The sequence below is a fragment of the Hordeum vulgare genome, chromosome 5H (genome assembly GCF_904849725.1).
Source record: "Hordeum vulgare subsp. vulgare chromosome 5H, MorexV3_pseudomolecules_assembly, whole genome shotgun sequence".
Taxonomy (NCBI): domain Eukaryota; kingdom Viridiplantae; phylum Streptophyta; class Magnoliopsida; order Poales; family Poaceae; genus Hordeum; species Hordeum vulgare.
The window spans coordinates 493336896-493353311 of NC_058522.1; the positions used below are offsets into that span (position 1 = coordinate 493336896).

The window sequence follows — 16416 nt, forward strand, 5'->3', positions numbered from 1 at the left end:
CTAACACTTTCTTTAATTTTTATGGCAACTTAGGTTTCCCTTCCATTTTTTTCAAATGAGAAAAATAATATAAAAACATGAACTTGAAAAACTATAGTAATATGTGTGTGATTCTGTAGGAACGTCATATATAATAAATATAAAAAACGCTTGATGAGGCACATAGGAACGCAATATATATATATTAAATGGTGCTTAGCTTGTGTGGACTAATCAATCCGTGATGAAAGATCTGGAGGTATTAAGGTGTGTTTTGTTATAGTCATTAGATGGAATGTAATGGGTCCATTTCGTCCCTAGAATCCATTCTTGCGTTTGATCCATACAAAGATTCAGAATCCACTCGTTCCTGAAACGGCATATTCACTCGATATGCCAAACTTGGTTGCACGTCCAAATTGACCGGATGACGCGGAACAGCCTCGCGCTCGCCTTCCTCAAGCTCTCGCTCACCCACAATCTCTGCACCGCCAACCCCTTCTCTATCACCCCTCTAGATCTGCGACGGCGGCGGCCACCCACACGCCTCTCCCTTTCCGGCGCTGGCTCTCCTTGCCTCCTCGTCTTTCCTCCCTCTTTGATCATGTGCGCTAGCACGACAATAGCAAGCAGCAGGTGAGTGGAGGCGGCTAACTTGGAAGAGAGCCAAGACAACATAGAGGGTAGTTGTCGGCGGAAGATCTCACTACTTTTGGTAAGTTTAACCAAATTCATTCCGTTCCATATCCCTGATCAAACCCTAAAACATAACTATTCTGTTTCATCTAATTATTCCAACTAAACATATGAACGGAACAAACCCGTTACAATGAAATGAAACCATGACATTTCATTCCACTTCGTTTCTGAACCAAACACACATTGAACCCTCTATATTAAAATGAAACCAAACACACCCTTAGATTCAACCTTGTATCTTGGAATTAGTTTTTTTTTCATACTGACATGTGGAACCCACATTGCATTTCTAAATTTAGGTTTTTATGTAATTAAATAAAATTGGAGGCAGTTTTTTAAAACAAAACTTTGGCATATACACAAAACATATGTGAGACATAACGCAAGACGGTTCATCAAGTTTAAGGACCGCACTGAAGCGGTAGTGTCAAGTTTTGAGACTATTGAAGTAGTTTCTGAGTTTGAGGACCATTGTGGACATCGCCGCCAAGTTTGAGGACCATATATGCATTTTACTCCCTTTCATCATGTAGCCTGTGAGGAGATTGATCTTGCGCTTTCAGCCAGTCTAAACATGTGCAAGAGCCCACCACCTACCAAGGCGTATCTTGCACAGACAGGGCTTTGGCCTACGGGCCCCTGCCGGCCCATCAGACTATGTTCTACCAGAACACGTTGAGATTGTACCTTTACTATATTTTTTTTCATAAAACGGAACTAAAAATGATTTAAATGATTTATTTTTTTCACTCTAGATGCTGACATGCTGCTCAACATGAGAAACAGGAACTGACATGCTTGTAGGTGCCCTATATTGGCCATTTCACAGATATACACACAGAAGCCACAAGGCATCTTAGCCATCCTTTAAGGCAGCCAATCATATCAGATTTGGCCCAAGTTACTTACAGTTACAGGTCAGGTCCACCGGGCCTTCTTCTGGGTATAAATAACATTATAAACTATCACTGGACTATACGGTAGCTGTCATAAGGGAGCATGCTCAAATATAGTTACTGATCACCAGGTATGTCATCGGCGTCTGGTGCTGTATCGCCATCTCGGGCAAGATATTTGTCTTCTTGGTTAGGAGAGCTAACTTTTTGCATATACGACTCCGCAAATTCTAACATTTCTCGAACTTCCTTCTTTAACTGCAAACACAATTACCTTGATCACGACATGCAGAGACTGAAGATTGAATTTTGACGGATTTGTATATTTGCATCTTGAACCCATACTCCTATGTGCTACAACAGCAAGCAATAACCATCCAATCAATCTCTCCTACCAACAAAAAAATATGGTGTTCCTGTTTTGGTCCTTCATCCAACCCCTTCTTAACCAACCAAAAATATCTGCATTTTTAATGTCAAAATCAATCTGATCATATCCAGATTGCTGTGTATATAGAGCCAAGAGTTGCTGTCTTATCTATTTCACTAGCATATTACTACTAAGTTTGTGGACAAGTTAGATTAAATTCCCATCGGCAGAGTACCATCAAAACAGAGGTCAATAGTAGATAAATCCATACCTCGTCCACAGCGCCACTCTTTATTTTAGACTGCATTATGCACCATTTCTTGAAATGTGCACCTGAAAAGGCAAAGTAACCACCATATCCATCAAATTACAAATTTTCATTTGCGGTTTAAACTGAAAACAGACATCGTAACATAAAATACAATGCAAGAACACAAGTTACACATGGAGATCAGAAGAAAACACTAACCAGCACTTATGTTAACACTGCATGAACTAGAATCGATAGTTTTCACAGACCATCTACAGTGTACCTGAAAAGTAGAACATCGACTAATCATATTACGAAATCATAGTTGTGTGATCATCGCAACGAAAAGAACATATAAATATAACTGTCACTGAGACTAACTGAACATGAAGTACCTCAAAGAAGGAACCAAATGGAACATCATGTACTTGTTGCACAGTCTCAAATACCTAACAAGTACCCAGTGAGAAATCAGTATTATTTACGATCTAAAGTACTCCCTCCGTCCCATAATATAAGATCTTATATTATGGGACAGATGGAGTAGTATATAACATAATGTTCCATCATATTGGGATATTCAGTTTTGCACTTAGACATACCAGATCGGTTTTGTTTGCTGAAAGAACCATATGCTGCCACTCTGTCATTGCTGAATATGGAGGGCACATCGGACTGTGGCATATGGATTTACAGTTAAGTTCTCTCACCTGACCATCATACTCGTCTGCAACATGCCACTGGCCCAGCTGCAAAAAAGATACATTTCTAGTCAGCAATAATTCATGACTGAAAGAGCTGGTACTCTGCTGGATACTTACGTTGATATCTTTATCCTTACGAGCTGTCCTATATTCTGTTATGTAAGTTGAGTCATCACTTAATAGATTATTAAAAAACTGTTCTGCAGTGCACGGGAATGTTCCCTGAGATGAGATTGAATTACATAATTAGTTCTGTTATCAACTGCAAAATAATGGAAGATACAGTTAGCCATCATTACATTAAATACAGAGACTAGAACTTCTTCTTTGACAAAAGGTTGTAGTTGCCCTGTTAAATCAGCACAATCTTCTGGAACATTTATCTCCTTGCTGCTATTTTTTCTTGAGCTACTGAGTGCACGCAATGCAGATTGAGCACGTTCCTATAATCCAAAAACCAAATATATTAAAAATTATCATCAATGCAGACAAGCAATTTATGGAGATCACAATCATGTAAACCAAAGCCTACCATGAATAACAAAACAAGTAGAAAGCACGCTTCAAAACTAGTGCGCCAACAGTAAGATTGTCGATACTCGATACACAACAGCAACATGCATCCTATGTTTAAATTCTTACTTAAAAATATGTACAAAAAGGGCGGTTTGTCACTACCTGTTTCTCAGCCTCTATCATTGCATGGAAGTTCTTCACAGCTCGTTGCAATGCTCTAAATGTGTGGTTTCTGTTCCAAAATGATGCAAATTTGTATCTAACCCTTCCTGCAAAAATAATATAAGAAAAGGTGACATAAAGCAAATGACGAACATCCCATCTTATCTAGATTACCATTTCCAGTCCTTTTGCCAGCCTCCAGAAATTGTGAGAATATTGTAGTACAAAATTTTGGTTATCAGTGCCCTCTTAGTCTGTTTTCTAGCATAAATACATGATCAATAGCTCCATCCACACTTCTTAAGTTGGCAACTAATTTTGCATCAAGATAAATCTACAGCTCAATTCATGGTGGAATCTTGAAATCTGCACTCACAAAACTAAAATCTACATCAAGTCATGGGCTAATAAGTAGTAATACCAAACATGTTGATGCTGCTGAGAAATAGAAGCAGGCATCAAGATCCAAAAGGTGGAACTGGAAGTTCAAGATTGGAAGGGAGAAGAAAACTACGTGGTCAAACTGAAAAATAGAGAACACCACGTTATGTATGTAGTATGTACCTAGTTTAGCTGGATAGCCATAATGAAATTAGAAGGCATCTTATAGTGCCAGACAATAGGATGAGATTTGACAACTGAGTATTGCAAAATCAGTGAAAGGGCTTTAAGTTTGCAGCATTATCCATGTTTAGTGCCAAAGGAAGGATCAAGAAAGATGCAAAATGTTGGTGTGACTATGCAAGATTGTGAGTGCCAAATCCTACCATCAGGGCATCCTAAGGGAGGAACTCCATGTCCTCCAGCTCCCGTTCGAAGAAATATCGTAATTGCTGGATTAATAACTGCATGCTGGCTTCTTCTTATCTGCTTGTAAAAAAAAAGGACAGAAATGATCTTTACTTTTTTAGCAAGAAAATGGTGCAGTATATTACAAAAAGAAGTAGGGCAAGGCTCACCTCATCAATATCTCTCAAAGGGAGCATAACCTTCATACATAAGAAAAACATGTTATCAGTCGCACGATGTACCACAACAGCCAATGTAAGCAAATGGATATATTTCTAAGACAACCTTTCTAGGTTAACAAAGCTAAACTTTCTGCAGCTCGTAGGATCATAAACTTATCCAACCTAATCTAGATGGCTCGAAGTTCTTCACAGCTCGTTGCAATGCTCTAAATGCTTCAGTGATTCAGAATTATGAGGCAAACTGACGTATAGCAGCCAGTGGGGAAATTACATTTCTATCAAGGTGGAATTCAACAGTTTTTTTTTTCTACCGATCGTGGTGCTGGCAGCTGTGCCAGTCAAATATGGTACCGGATTCCTGCTAGTGACGTAAATCTTGTTCAGCAAGTACACTGGAGTCAATTGTTTCCAGAATGGTTACTGACAAGTTTATTAAACAACAAATTTAGCACATTAACTATGGAAATACTGGAACACCAAAAGTCATTCAGTTCTTATATTCGAATCATGATTAATTGTTAGACGCCATAGCCTATCTTGCGATGCCTTTTTATCCGATCATAATCAACAGGACAAGGTCATATAATTAGTACTACCTCTGTAAACAAATATAAGACATTTTAGATCACTAAAGTACTCCCTCCGATCCATATTACTAAAGCTGTGACAAGCAATATGGATCAGAGGGAGTACTTTAGTGATCTAAAACGTCTTAGATTTGTTTACAGAGGGAGTACCATTTAGGAACCACAGGACAGAAGGATACAATCATCAACATTAGAAGAAAACGACAAGGTCAGTATTTCTTCATTAACTCTGTTATCCTATTGTTTCCTCATGACTCATGTACAATGTTATCCAACAAATAATCACCACGAGACTAGAAAATGGATCTTCTCTAATAAGCATGGAAAATATTAAGTGAACATAACGAACCAAGTAAATCCACCAATCAAAGGATGCAATTGAAAAAATCTGAATTTGAGCATACCTTAATCTGCTTAGAGAAGACGTTTGAATGGAAGCAAATGTGCCATGAAGACACATACATGCGACCGTGGTATAGAAATGACCTCTCAAGTGCACATGAATAGCTGTGTTCAACAACCTGAATGATAAAGAAAGCAAGAAACAGTTAGCTCTTGCAAGTTGGAAACACTGGTAGCAGACCTATGCATTAATCCATTTAATTAGTAGTAGTAGCAGTAGGTACTTACCTCATCTGGTGGGAGCCCAAAAATTGTCTGCAAATGACCTGGTTTTTGGTGAACTACAGTAGGACCTTGTTTGTCTAAGGAAATCCTTCTACGAGCATCAGCCTCAGCAGTGTTGTTTAGAGCCCTAAAACACACAAAAATGAAATGTCAGAAAATTACTGACAAGACCATGTTATAGTTTTCTTGTGTTGTCCAAAAGGACAAAGTAAAAATAGTGAAGCAAGTGACTGGAACATGCCAAAGCTGTTCAAATATGCAAATTTTCACATCTAAAATAATTCAAAAAAACTTCAGAGCAAATTAATAATAGATGAGATATTTACCTGGAGGAACTCTCATGAACCTTGATTGCCTTAATATGGAGACAAACCTAACAAAACAAAACAAAAAAATGATACTATTTTTTTTGCGGGAAACAAAAAATGATACGATAACTAGAAGAAATAATCATTCTGATAAACCAAGTTGGTCTATAGAAACCAATTACCTGACCTGATGAGCTGTCAAGTGTATACCAAACTGGTCCACTCTGCCCCTCAGACTCGACTGGAACAGTAACAGAACCAAGTGTTGTGCTCTTCCATACAATGTCCCAATCATATATTTTCACCTGTATCTGCGATAGTATACAGGAAAAATGCATGAGTGTATCTTTGACGAAGTACCATCGATAACACCAATCAAAAAGACTTTGTGTGATTGATATGACTGTTCTTAAGGAGGGTCTCCAAGAAAATATTGCACGAAATGGATTTATTAAGGAAAGTGCTGGTAATAACCTTTACAGGAAGAGAGTCAACAACAAAATTGAATTCCTCTCCCCACATTGGGTTTCTTGAGCCAGGAACCATGGAGCTGTAAGGTGTAAGAGATAAAACAAAGGGGATAAGTAGAGTACTACAATATTACCTACTTGACTCCAAAATTCTATTAAGCAGAATAAAATTATTTAATAATAGGAGTGTTTATTTGAAATTGTTTCCGTCAACCCCCTTCCACCATCGCTTTTCCTACAGAAATAGTTTTAGTTTTTAGGTTGTAATGTGGATGAGTTACATCAGTCTACTTAAGTCCCCAACCCCTTTCTCTCCTTCATGGGATTTCTGGCAATCCTGAGGGGCAACCACATTCATTCATCTCCAAATTATCTCTATCTGCAATTTAGATCTATAAACTCAACTTCTCCTGCTCCGAATCACTCCTATACACCTATTAGTAGTTGTCTAAACTGGGCCACCTCCCATCTCTCGTCTAATGATCTAGTGAGTAGCAATAATCCATCATTTTACTTGGCTTTACTGTGCTCATAAAAGAACAGCATTAACCGCCAGCAGAACCTTTTGGGCAACGAGTTCGATTGGCTGTTGGGTGAAGCTTGAACCCAGTTTATTCGACACACATATAGTTATCTGTACAGGTTAACAAATGAAATGCTGTTACAGTCCTCTCTTCCGTACTTCAATTCAACCAGTTAATGTTTTTTCCCTAAAAAGTGGTTTATTGAGTATTGCGCGGCCTAAATTCCAGGAGACAAGGTCATTTTCCAATGGAAAACCTTTGATGAGTCATATGACCGTGTGATGGCCATTGCTAAGTTTTTAGTCAGAAATGTATCAGGAACAGAGTTCTTCCTAAACCAATATAATATAGTCTGATAATGCAGTAACCATAAGTCAAATCATCCAAACTAACTAGAATCGACATCATTGCAGAAGCGAATGTACATATAAACACTGAACCGAACCTGAAACGCTTCTCTTCGCCGCAGGTGATAAGTGCATAAGGGTCCGAGGTCCCGTTCAAGTTGGCCGCGATCAAATTCTTCGCGGCTAGCAGCTCCAGCTGTTACAGGCACGCACCCAAGTCACACGACCGCTCACAGAGCCAATCACAATCAGGGGCCGCAACAAAATCGGAGACAAGGGGCTGATCAGCCGGTCACCTTCACCACGTACGCCGACGGCCCGGTGGAGCCTCCCTTATACTGAGCAGCAATCCCGGAAAAGCCAAACCGAAAACGCTCGCAACGTTAGCATGGGTGATCGTTGGCGGTCGCGCTGCCTGTAATTAACCGCCCAAACATTTTTCCCCACTGACGGACACGGACCCCAGGCAACCGCCGGAGCTTGCTTACCTTGTCGGCGCCGTCGAGTTCCCGGGCGAGGCCGAGATCGTCGGCGCCCGCTGGCGGGGACCGCGGGCCGAGGAGCTCGTAGGCGGCGTAGAGCGCGACGATGAGCATGGCCGCGGCGCAGGTGACCTCGATCTCCCAGCACGTGGGCAGGAGGAACCCGAGCGCCGCCGCCGCCTGCGGCGACATGCTGCCGACCCTCCGCGAGGCCGGCGCCGAGGGAGGGGGTCTAGGGTTTCTCGGGGGAGAGGGAGGGGGAAGGGAGGGACAAGCACGCGATGGCCATGGGAGGGGAAGGGGAGGGGGGACGGGGAGGTGGTGGTTACGGAACGGGAGGGGGCGCGACGTGGCGGAGAAGGTGGAACCGGTCGGGACAGCGTGGCCCTCCAGTGAGATCGGACGGTTGGGGCCGCTTGCGCGTGAGGTGGAGCGGATCTCGACGCGTCGGGGAAATGCGGGATGGGACGCTGGTCGGGCGGGGCCACCCGACGGTCGCGCTCCGGCACCAAGTCCAAACCGCTTTTCCTCTTGGAACTGTTAGGAATTAATTAATTATGTTAATTAAAGGGTTAATTTCTGCTTGTGTCGGTTTCATTTTTGACAACCGTTTCTTTGTAACCGTCTTTGTACCAGGGTATATATACCCACAAATTCATCAATGAAAGTAAATGTTCTATCATTTGCTTTTTCTCTCTTCTTTTACTCTTTACACGTTATCAGCACGCTCGTATCCGAGAGCGTTTTGGCAAATACAACATAAGAAGAAAGCGACGGGGAGACAACCTAATAGCAGCGAGGCACCGAGGCTATCTCTCGCATCTGGTGGAAATACGGCCAACGCGTGACGGTCGTCCGGCGACGGAATCTTCAGGTGCGTACCCGTGGCATACCATGGAACGCCCGACTGCTCTCAGCGCCATTGTTAAACCCGGCAGCGTAAAGCCGTGAACGGTACCATCCCCGGCAAGGATCGAGGCAGCAACTCCGACAGTCTCAACAGCCCCTCCATCTTCATGGCAAAGAAGAACATGCACCCCTACAAGATATGAATCAGGAGTTGCCTTTCCCGATTAAATCAAAGATCTACTAGTAGTAAGTACTGTAGTAACTAATCAGCACATAGCTTGTGCGCAGGAAATATCATCCAAAAAAAGAGGAAACTGGATCTGAAGATATCGAATTACTTTGTCTTCTTCGGTTCTTCCCATGAATCAACGATCTATTTATAATTTTTCTCCCGCATACATCTATGTGCTCACGAAAATTACATCCATGTGAGTTCATATCATAAGAATAGAGAAGAATACATCGATTCAAGGACCAAATTATTGGGAAGTTGCATGGGAAACAAAAAAATTCATACGCATACGAAGACCTACCATGGTGATGTTTATCTACGAGAGGGAGATCGGATCCACATACCCTTGTAGATCGCTAAGCGGGAAGCGTTAAGAAACACGGTTGATGTAGTGGAACAGATTCGTGATTCAAATCACCGTCGTCCCACGATCCATCCCGATCTAGCACCGAACGAACGGCACCTCCGTGTTCAGCACACGTACAGCTCGATGACGATCTCCGCCTTCTTGATCCGGCAAGAGAGACGGGGAAGTCGATGAGTTCTCCGGCAGCGTGACGGCGCGTCGGTGATGGTGATGATCTATTCCTGCAGGGCACCGCCCGAGCTCCGTAGAAAACCGATCTAGAGGAAGAACTACGAAGTAGAAGTTTAGAGTTGCACGTGGCAAAGTTGTGTGTCAAAACCCCTAAAACCTCTAGTATATATAGGACGAGGGGAGGGGCTAGCCTTGAGGCTCAAGGGAGCCCCAAGGGCATCGGCCGAAGGGAGGAGGAGGGACTCCCACTCCAATTCGGTTTGGAAGGTCGAGTCCCTTCCTTCCTTCCCACCTCCTTCCTTTTTTTTCTTCTTTCTCCTTTGATTTTTTTTCCTTGGCCGAAATAGTCCTACTGGGCTGGCCTTACCAGCCCATCAAGGGCTAGTGCGCCACCCATGAGCCTATTAGGTTCTCTATCGGGTGGGTGGCACCTCCCGGTAAAAACTCGGAACCCATTCGTCACTTCCGGTACACTGCCGGTAATGCCCGAAATCTTTTCGGAAGCCAAACGAAACAATCCTATATATCAATCTTCGTTTCCGCACCATTCCGGAAACCCTCGTGACGTCCGTGATCTCCTCTCGGAACCCAAAAAAACACATTTTCTATTTTTTTTCCTCTTTCGCAAGAGGCACGACCGTTCCTCCCGGAACCCAATAAAAACATGTTTTTTGCTTTTTTTTACTTTCGCGAGAGTCCCGACCGTGCCTTTCGAAACTCAAGTTTTCTACTTTTTTTCCTTTCACGAGATATATGTTTTTGCTACCGCGAGAGGCATAAAACGCGTTTTTTTCTTTCGAAGAAACATGATTTTTTAGTCTTTTTTTATAAAAATAATATCATCAAAACTTATCAACATGGCATTAATTTAAAGATCTAGACATGATAAATTGAGCAATGAAAATGATTCGAGATTTAGATATATGATTTTAAAGATAAAATGTTTTTAAAAATATGAATCTATGAAAAAAAATCAGGTGGCGACAAATGACACACATACAACACCACTTGTCGCAACGGTGTGAATGATCTCTGCAGTGAGTACGGTTACGAAACGACTAAATTAGCAAACCGTCATTAGGACGTGATTAGTCCGTTATTAGTCTAAGCGTCGTACGGACGCCTTTTTGTACAGACGCCTCTTCGCATGCATCCCAGACCTTGTATATATATTTCAGATCAATGAAAGAGAGATAGAGATTTCGCGCAAACACTTTTGCTTTTGTTTCTCAACTTTACACGTTATCAGCACTGTCTCTACCGAGAGAAAAGAGAGAGCAATCACAGAAGGACAAGAGAAGGTAAGAACAATGGCAAGAATGAACCCGCATGCCATTGTGTCTGCTTTTGTTCGCTCCATTAGGGGTGGGATCCGTCGATCTGCAAGACGCCGCCGTGCCCGGTCCCGTTTCCCTCGGGGCGCCATGGTCCCCGTGGTCATCACATCCCTGCACCCCAAGTGCAGCAACCAGGACCAAGAACGCAGGTTGTATCCATGGAGATGGTCGCACCGGCGCCTCCAGCGCCGTCCTTTCACTACTAGGAAAAGGCCTGCTAGTGGCGCACCTGTTTTGGGTACTAATGGCCCACTATAGGTGCGCCATTAGCATCACGCCATTAGAATTTTTTACTAATGCCGCACCACAGGTGCGCCATTAGTATCTGGTATACTAATGACGCATCAGGCAGTGCATCATTAGTATAGCTCATGGTGCGCCATTAGTATGCCTCCCAGGTGCGCCATTAGTATGCCTTCCAGGTGCGCCATTAGTATGCCTCCCAGGTGTGCCATTAGTATAGCCCATCGTGCTCCATTAGTATCTGGTATTCTAGCATATATATGTTTTGTTTCAAAACCACAAATTCAACAACACGTAACATATATATCAAATATATAATACATAATATGTGCCCAATAGTTTTACTGATCCACAACACATAACATATACGGAAAGTTGCATAACAAATTTCATGATCCATATATCAAAACTCCATAGCATCCATACATCTAAAATTCCATAGCATCCATATATACATATAGTTCCATAGCATCCATACATACATAGCTCTATAACAAATATAGTTCCATAGCATCCATTCATTATTCACATACAATTTTTTGAGCTAGAATATTTTTTTGTTTGTATTAATATGTTACCATTATTATTTTAGATGACAAAAAAAGACAACTATGGCTCCAAAGGTTTGCTTTATGTCTTCACGCCACATAAGTAAACGAAGTAGAAGGGGCGCACGCTTTGGAGCTCCAGCGCGCGGTCCTTTTGAACTTCCCTTGGCAAAAGAAGCATGAATCAAAAGCGTTAGAGAAAGAAAACAGATGATTCAGAATTACAAATTTTGATACATATTGACTTCTAACAAAACAACACCAGCAATGTTTGTTACAAAATTTACGAGGTATCAAGATACTTAAATTGTCAACTAGTGACGACTACACACAGAGAGAGAGAGATATATATACACATAAGCTCCAAAGAATACAGCTAAGATTTTCAAGAGAACATTCACATACAAGAATAAGCACATGATGTTTGGTTCCAAATTATAAATATAAGCTGCCGATGTTGCGCTGAATCCAAAGTAATCCCAGCTACATAGGTCACACGCTCGCTCTAATGAGATGTGATACCAAATGTTTAAGCCTAAAGGAAAGAAGCAATGGTATAGGCACAAACTTTCCAGTCATGGAGATGATACTACGATCATTGATGGGGTTATAGTCCTAGGGTAGGGTCACAGGCCTGCCCTGTAGGTCCTACCCAAGGACTACCCCTCGTAAGGGACAAGGCCCTTAGTCAGTTCCGGCTGAACTAAGAAGTTCCCATCATCCAGTCGGTAACAGATCCTCGACCATCCAGTCGGAGACGAGCATTCGGAGTATATCAAACTAACCGACTGGATTTCACTCTGTGCATCGTACCCCCCCTGGGGGGAAACGGTCATACGTTTCCATGTGCCTTTATTAGCATTTAAGACGTACGTTACCTATAATGCAGGCATTTATTCGCCACTACTCCATCCCTGTGCACCGAACCGTTGTGGAGGGCAGCGCACTCTATATAAGCCACCCTCCCTCACTGGTGCAGGGGTTAGCAATTCACTGTATTCCATATTCCACTCGACAACAAGCTCCCAGAGCACTGAGACGTAAGGCTATTACCTCCATCGTAGAGGGGCCTGAACTCATACGACCTCGCAGTAGCTAAGGCTCTGCCCATCTTTTCGTACCCTACACATCTACTGTCAGACTTATACCCACGACAGTTGGCGCCCACCGTGGGGCAGGCGTCTAAGCGACTTCCGGCGAGTTTGCGACTACATCGTTTCGTCATGTCGTCCAGTGGAGATTCGAGCATGGGTCACGAGATCCTCTTCGGCGCTCTCTCCTTCATCGTCGACGATTTGGCATGGCTTCGGGACGCTCCTCTCGACGTCGAGGCGCTTCCCCGCCGCGGGGCTACGCACTTCCGTGCCGGCGCCCGCGGCATTCTTCTTCTCCAGCAGTCGGCTCCGGTGTCGACCTACACCGCCGTCACGCGCCGCAACAAGCGGTCCCGTCGTCCGCGGCTCCAGCGTTGGGTGCAGCACGCCCAGACGCGCCAGAGCGCATCTTCACAAGTGGCGGTCCTAGAGTCGGTTGTGGTTGCCCCGCCGTCCCAGCGCTTGGACTCGGTTCCGACTGAGTTTCCTTCCGAGTGCGTGGGTCGCAGGCCTGCAGCAGAAGTACACATGGCCAACTCCCATGAAGGTCCCCGTCAAGCTGGCCGGAACGAGCACGAGATCGGCGAAACATCCGGCGCTCGCCGTCCGCCTCGCCGTTCTGCCAGCTGGCACACTCAGCGGAGCAACGTGGAGTTGTTCCGCACACCCATCCTCAACTTGGCTGTGGCTGCCAAGATAGTCGATTCCCTTCAGCCGACTGATTCAGAGGCTGGCAGGGGGATCGAGAAAATCTGCGCCATGTTGCACACGGCGCAGCAGCAAAATTTGGCGGTCTCCCAGTCGCACAACAGGATCCACAATAGCTCTGTTCATGCGAATACGCATCGGTCAGTTCACAGCCCTGGTTCTCATCAGCGACACAGGGGAGGCAGCCGTTCCATAAATCCCGAAGATCGTCGCCGTTCACGCACCCCTCCGCGGGGTGGGCCCTAAGGGCCCCGACATCATGATGATCGGCGTTCAGTCGGTGACACTTATGACCTAAGGCCCGACGCGAGAGGGCATATCGCCCAGCGGAGGGTCGACAGGGGCCGAGCCCACCACGATGGTTACGATATTGACCGTCCGAGTGGAAGCAGGACCATCGTTTCTGGTCCCGAGTGTTTCAGTCGAGCCATCCGTTTGGCTGACATCCCTCCCAACTTCCGATTGGCGACGGGAATCAGCAAGTTTACAGGAGAGTCCAAGCCAGAAACGTGGCTGGATGATTACCGAGTGGCAGTCCAGATCGGAGGAGGGGACGACCACGTCGCCATGAAACACCTTCCTCTGATGCTCGACGGCTCGGCGCGAGCGTGGCTGAACCAGTTGGCCCCCTCAAGCATCTACAGCTGGGAAGATCTGGCCCGAGTATTCATCAGGACCTTCGAAGGGACGTGCAAGCGCCCTGCTGGCCTCGTGGAGCTCCAGCATTGTGTCCAGAAGCAGAATGAACCCCTGCGTGATTTCATTCAGCATTGGACAACCCTCTACCACACGGTGGAGAACGTCACAGAGCATCAAGCAGTCTGCGCCTTCAAGGCAGGCGTGCGGTACAGGGATCTGTACCTGAAGTTCAGCCGAACAGGCGACATCTCCATGAGCAAGATGATGGAGATAGCGGCACGCTATGCATATGGCGAAGAAGAGGACTGCATCCAAAGCGGCAAGCACAAAACAGTCGCCGATGGAGATGGGAGTAACACTCGGAAGCAGAAGCAGAAAGCTCCGTCCACTCCACAGGCAGAAGCCGCAGCTGTAACCAATGCCAAGTTCAAGGGCAAAGGGAAGGCTCAGTTCACCCCCAAGAAGAAGCAGTTCAATAATCCCATCCTGGACAAGCCATGTCCGATTCATACGAAGATGGATGAAGAGGGCAACCCCATATATCCGAAGCATACCACTCGACAATGTCGCCTCCTGATTCAGGGGTTCGGCGAAGGGCAACCGCGTGAAAAGGACAATGAACAGGATGAGGAGGATAAGGAGGATCCGTTCCCCCAAGTCCATGCAACACTGATGATTTTTGCTGACGTTGAGAGCAAGAGTCGATTGAAGCTGGTGAACAGGGAGGTGAACATGGCCACCCCTACCAACCCCAAGTTCCTCAAATGGTCTTAGACTGCGATCACCTTTGACCAGTCGGATCATCCAGCACACGTACCCACCCCAGGGAGACAGGCTCTGGTCGTCGACCCGGTGGTGGAAGGAGTCCGACTGCGCAGAGTCCTCATGGACGGTGGCAGTGGCTTGAACATCATGTACGCCGACACTCTCAAGGGGATGGGCATTCCGATGTCCAAACTCAGCGAGAGCAGCATGCAGTTCCATGGAGTCGTCCCTGGACGAAAGGCCAAGTCACTCGGCCAAATCGCGTTGGATGTCGTTTTCGGCTCCGACAAGAACTTCCGCAAGGAAAAGCTGACGTTCGAGGTGGTGGACTTCCAGAGCGCTTACCACGCAATTCTGGGCCGCCCGGCGTATGCGCGTTTCATGTCCCGTCCATGTTACGTATACCTGAAGCTGAAGATGCCAGGCCCGAAAGGTGTGATCACCATCACAGGCAATCGACAGCAGGCCGAAGAGTGTCTGCAGCAGGGATCAAGAATCGCCGACCAGCAGATGGCCGTCCTCGAGCTTGACGAGTACAAGAAAACAGTCGACCCCGCTGACTTGATGCGCTCGAAGAAGTCAGCTTCGGAGTCCGCGTTCCAGTCGGCGGGAGAGACGAAGAAGGTCAGCATCCACCCGACGGACAACACCGCTGCCTCGACGAACATCTCCACCACCCTCGATCCTAAATAGGAAGCCGAGCTCACCCAATTCCTCCGTGAGAACTGGGACATCTTCGCATGGAAACCCTCTGACATGCCAGGTGTACCCAGGGAGTTTGCTGAGCACCGACTGCATGTGGATCCCACCGCTCGGCCTGTCCGAGAACGCCTGCGTCGGTCCGCCGCGCACAAGAGGAAGGCAATCGGGGAAGAGGTGGCCAAGCTGTTGGCAGCCAACTTCATTCGCGAGGTTCACCACTCCGAGTGGCTCGCCAATGTTGTCATGGTGCCCAAGAAGGACAAGTCGCTCAGAATGTGCATCGACTTCAAGCATCTCAATAAGGTCTGCCCGAAAGACCATTTTCCGCTCCCCCGCATCGATCAAATTGTCGATTCGACTGCGGGTTGCGAGCGTTTGTCATTTCTTGATGCCTACTCGGGCTATCATCAGATCCGTCTGTATGGCCCCGATGAATTAAAAACAGCCTTCATCACCCCATTCGGGTGCTTCTGCTACATCAGTATGCCATTCGGTTTGAAGAATGTGTCGGGGAACGTCGCATGGGAAACAAAAATTTTCCTACGCGCACGAAGACCTATCATGGTGATGTCCATCTACGAGAGGGGATGTGTGATCTACGTACCCTTGTAGACCATACAGCGGAAGCGTTAGTGAACGCGGTTGATGTAGTGGAACGTCCTCACGTCGCCCGATCCGCCCCGCGAACTATCCCGCGATCAGTCCCACGATCTAGTGCCGAACGGACGGCACCTCCGCGTTCCGCACACGTACAGCTCGACGATGATCTCGGCCTTCTTGATCTAGCAAGAGAGACGGAGAGGTAGAAGAGTTCTCCGGCAGCGTGATGGCGCTCCGGAGGTTGGTGATGATCTCATCTCAGCAGGGCT

General features: G+C 45.6%; 1 protein-coding gene across 1 annotated transcript; it reads right to left on the reverse strand.

The window, feature by feature from the left end:
• Positions 1–1454: 1454 nt before the first annotated feature.
• LOC123399952 (BAG-associated GRAM protein 1) lies at positions 1455–8122 on the reverse strand. Its single transcript, XM_045094344.1, has 18 exons — positions 7899–8122; positions 7707–7748; positions 7509–7606; positions 6544–6619; positions 6252–6380; positions 6088–6134; positions 5765–5888; positions 5539–5655; positions 4536–4565; positions 4344–4443; positions 3577–3683; positions 3198–3341; positions 3016–3120; positions 2797–2943; positions 2590–2643; positions 2414–2477; positions 2216–2277; positions 1455–1832 (listed from the first exon to the last, which is right to left on the reverse strand). The coding sequence occupies exons 1-18, from the start codon at positions 8082–8084 to the stop codon at positions 1692–1694; spliced, it is 1773 nt and encodes a 590-aa protein (XP_044950279.1). The 5' UTR covers positions 8085–8122; the 3' UTR covers positions 1455–1691.
• Positions 8123–16416: the final 8294 nt, after the last annotated feature.

What these genes read in the sequence shown, in the direction of transcription:
- LOC123399952 (XM_045094344.1), bottom strand. Translation starts at nt 8,084, where the DNA reads ATGTCGCCGCAGGCGGCGGCGGCGCTCGGGTTCCTCCTGCCCACGTGC. An exon ending in GGCGAAGAGAAGCGTTTCAG is followed by an intron (nt 6,620 to 7,508) that starts GTTCGGTTCAGT and finishes TACACCTTACAG; the next exon opens with CTCCATGGTTCCTGGCTCAA. An exon ending in CATTTGGTTCCTTCTTTGAG is followed by an intron (nt 2,478 to 2,589) that starts GTACTTCATGTT and finishes TCTACTTTTCAG; the next exon opens with GTACACTGTAGATGGTCTGT.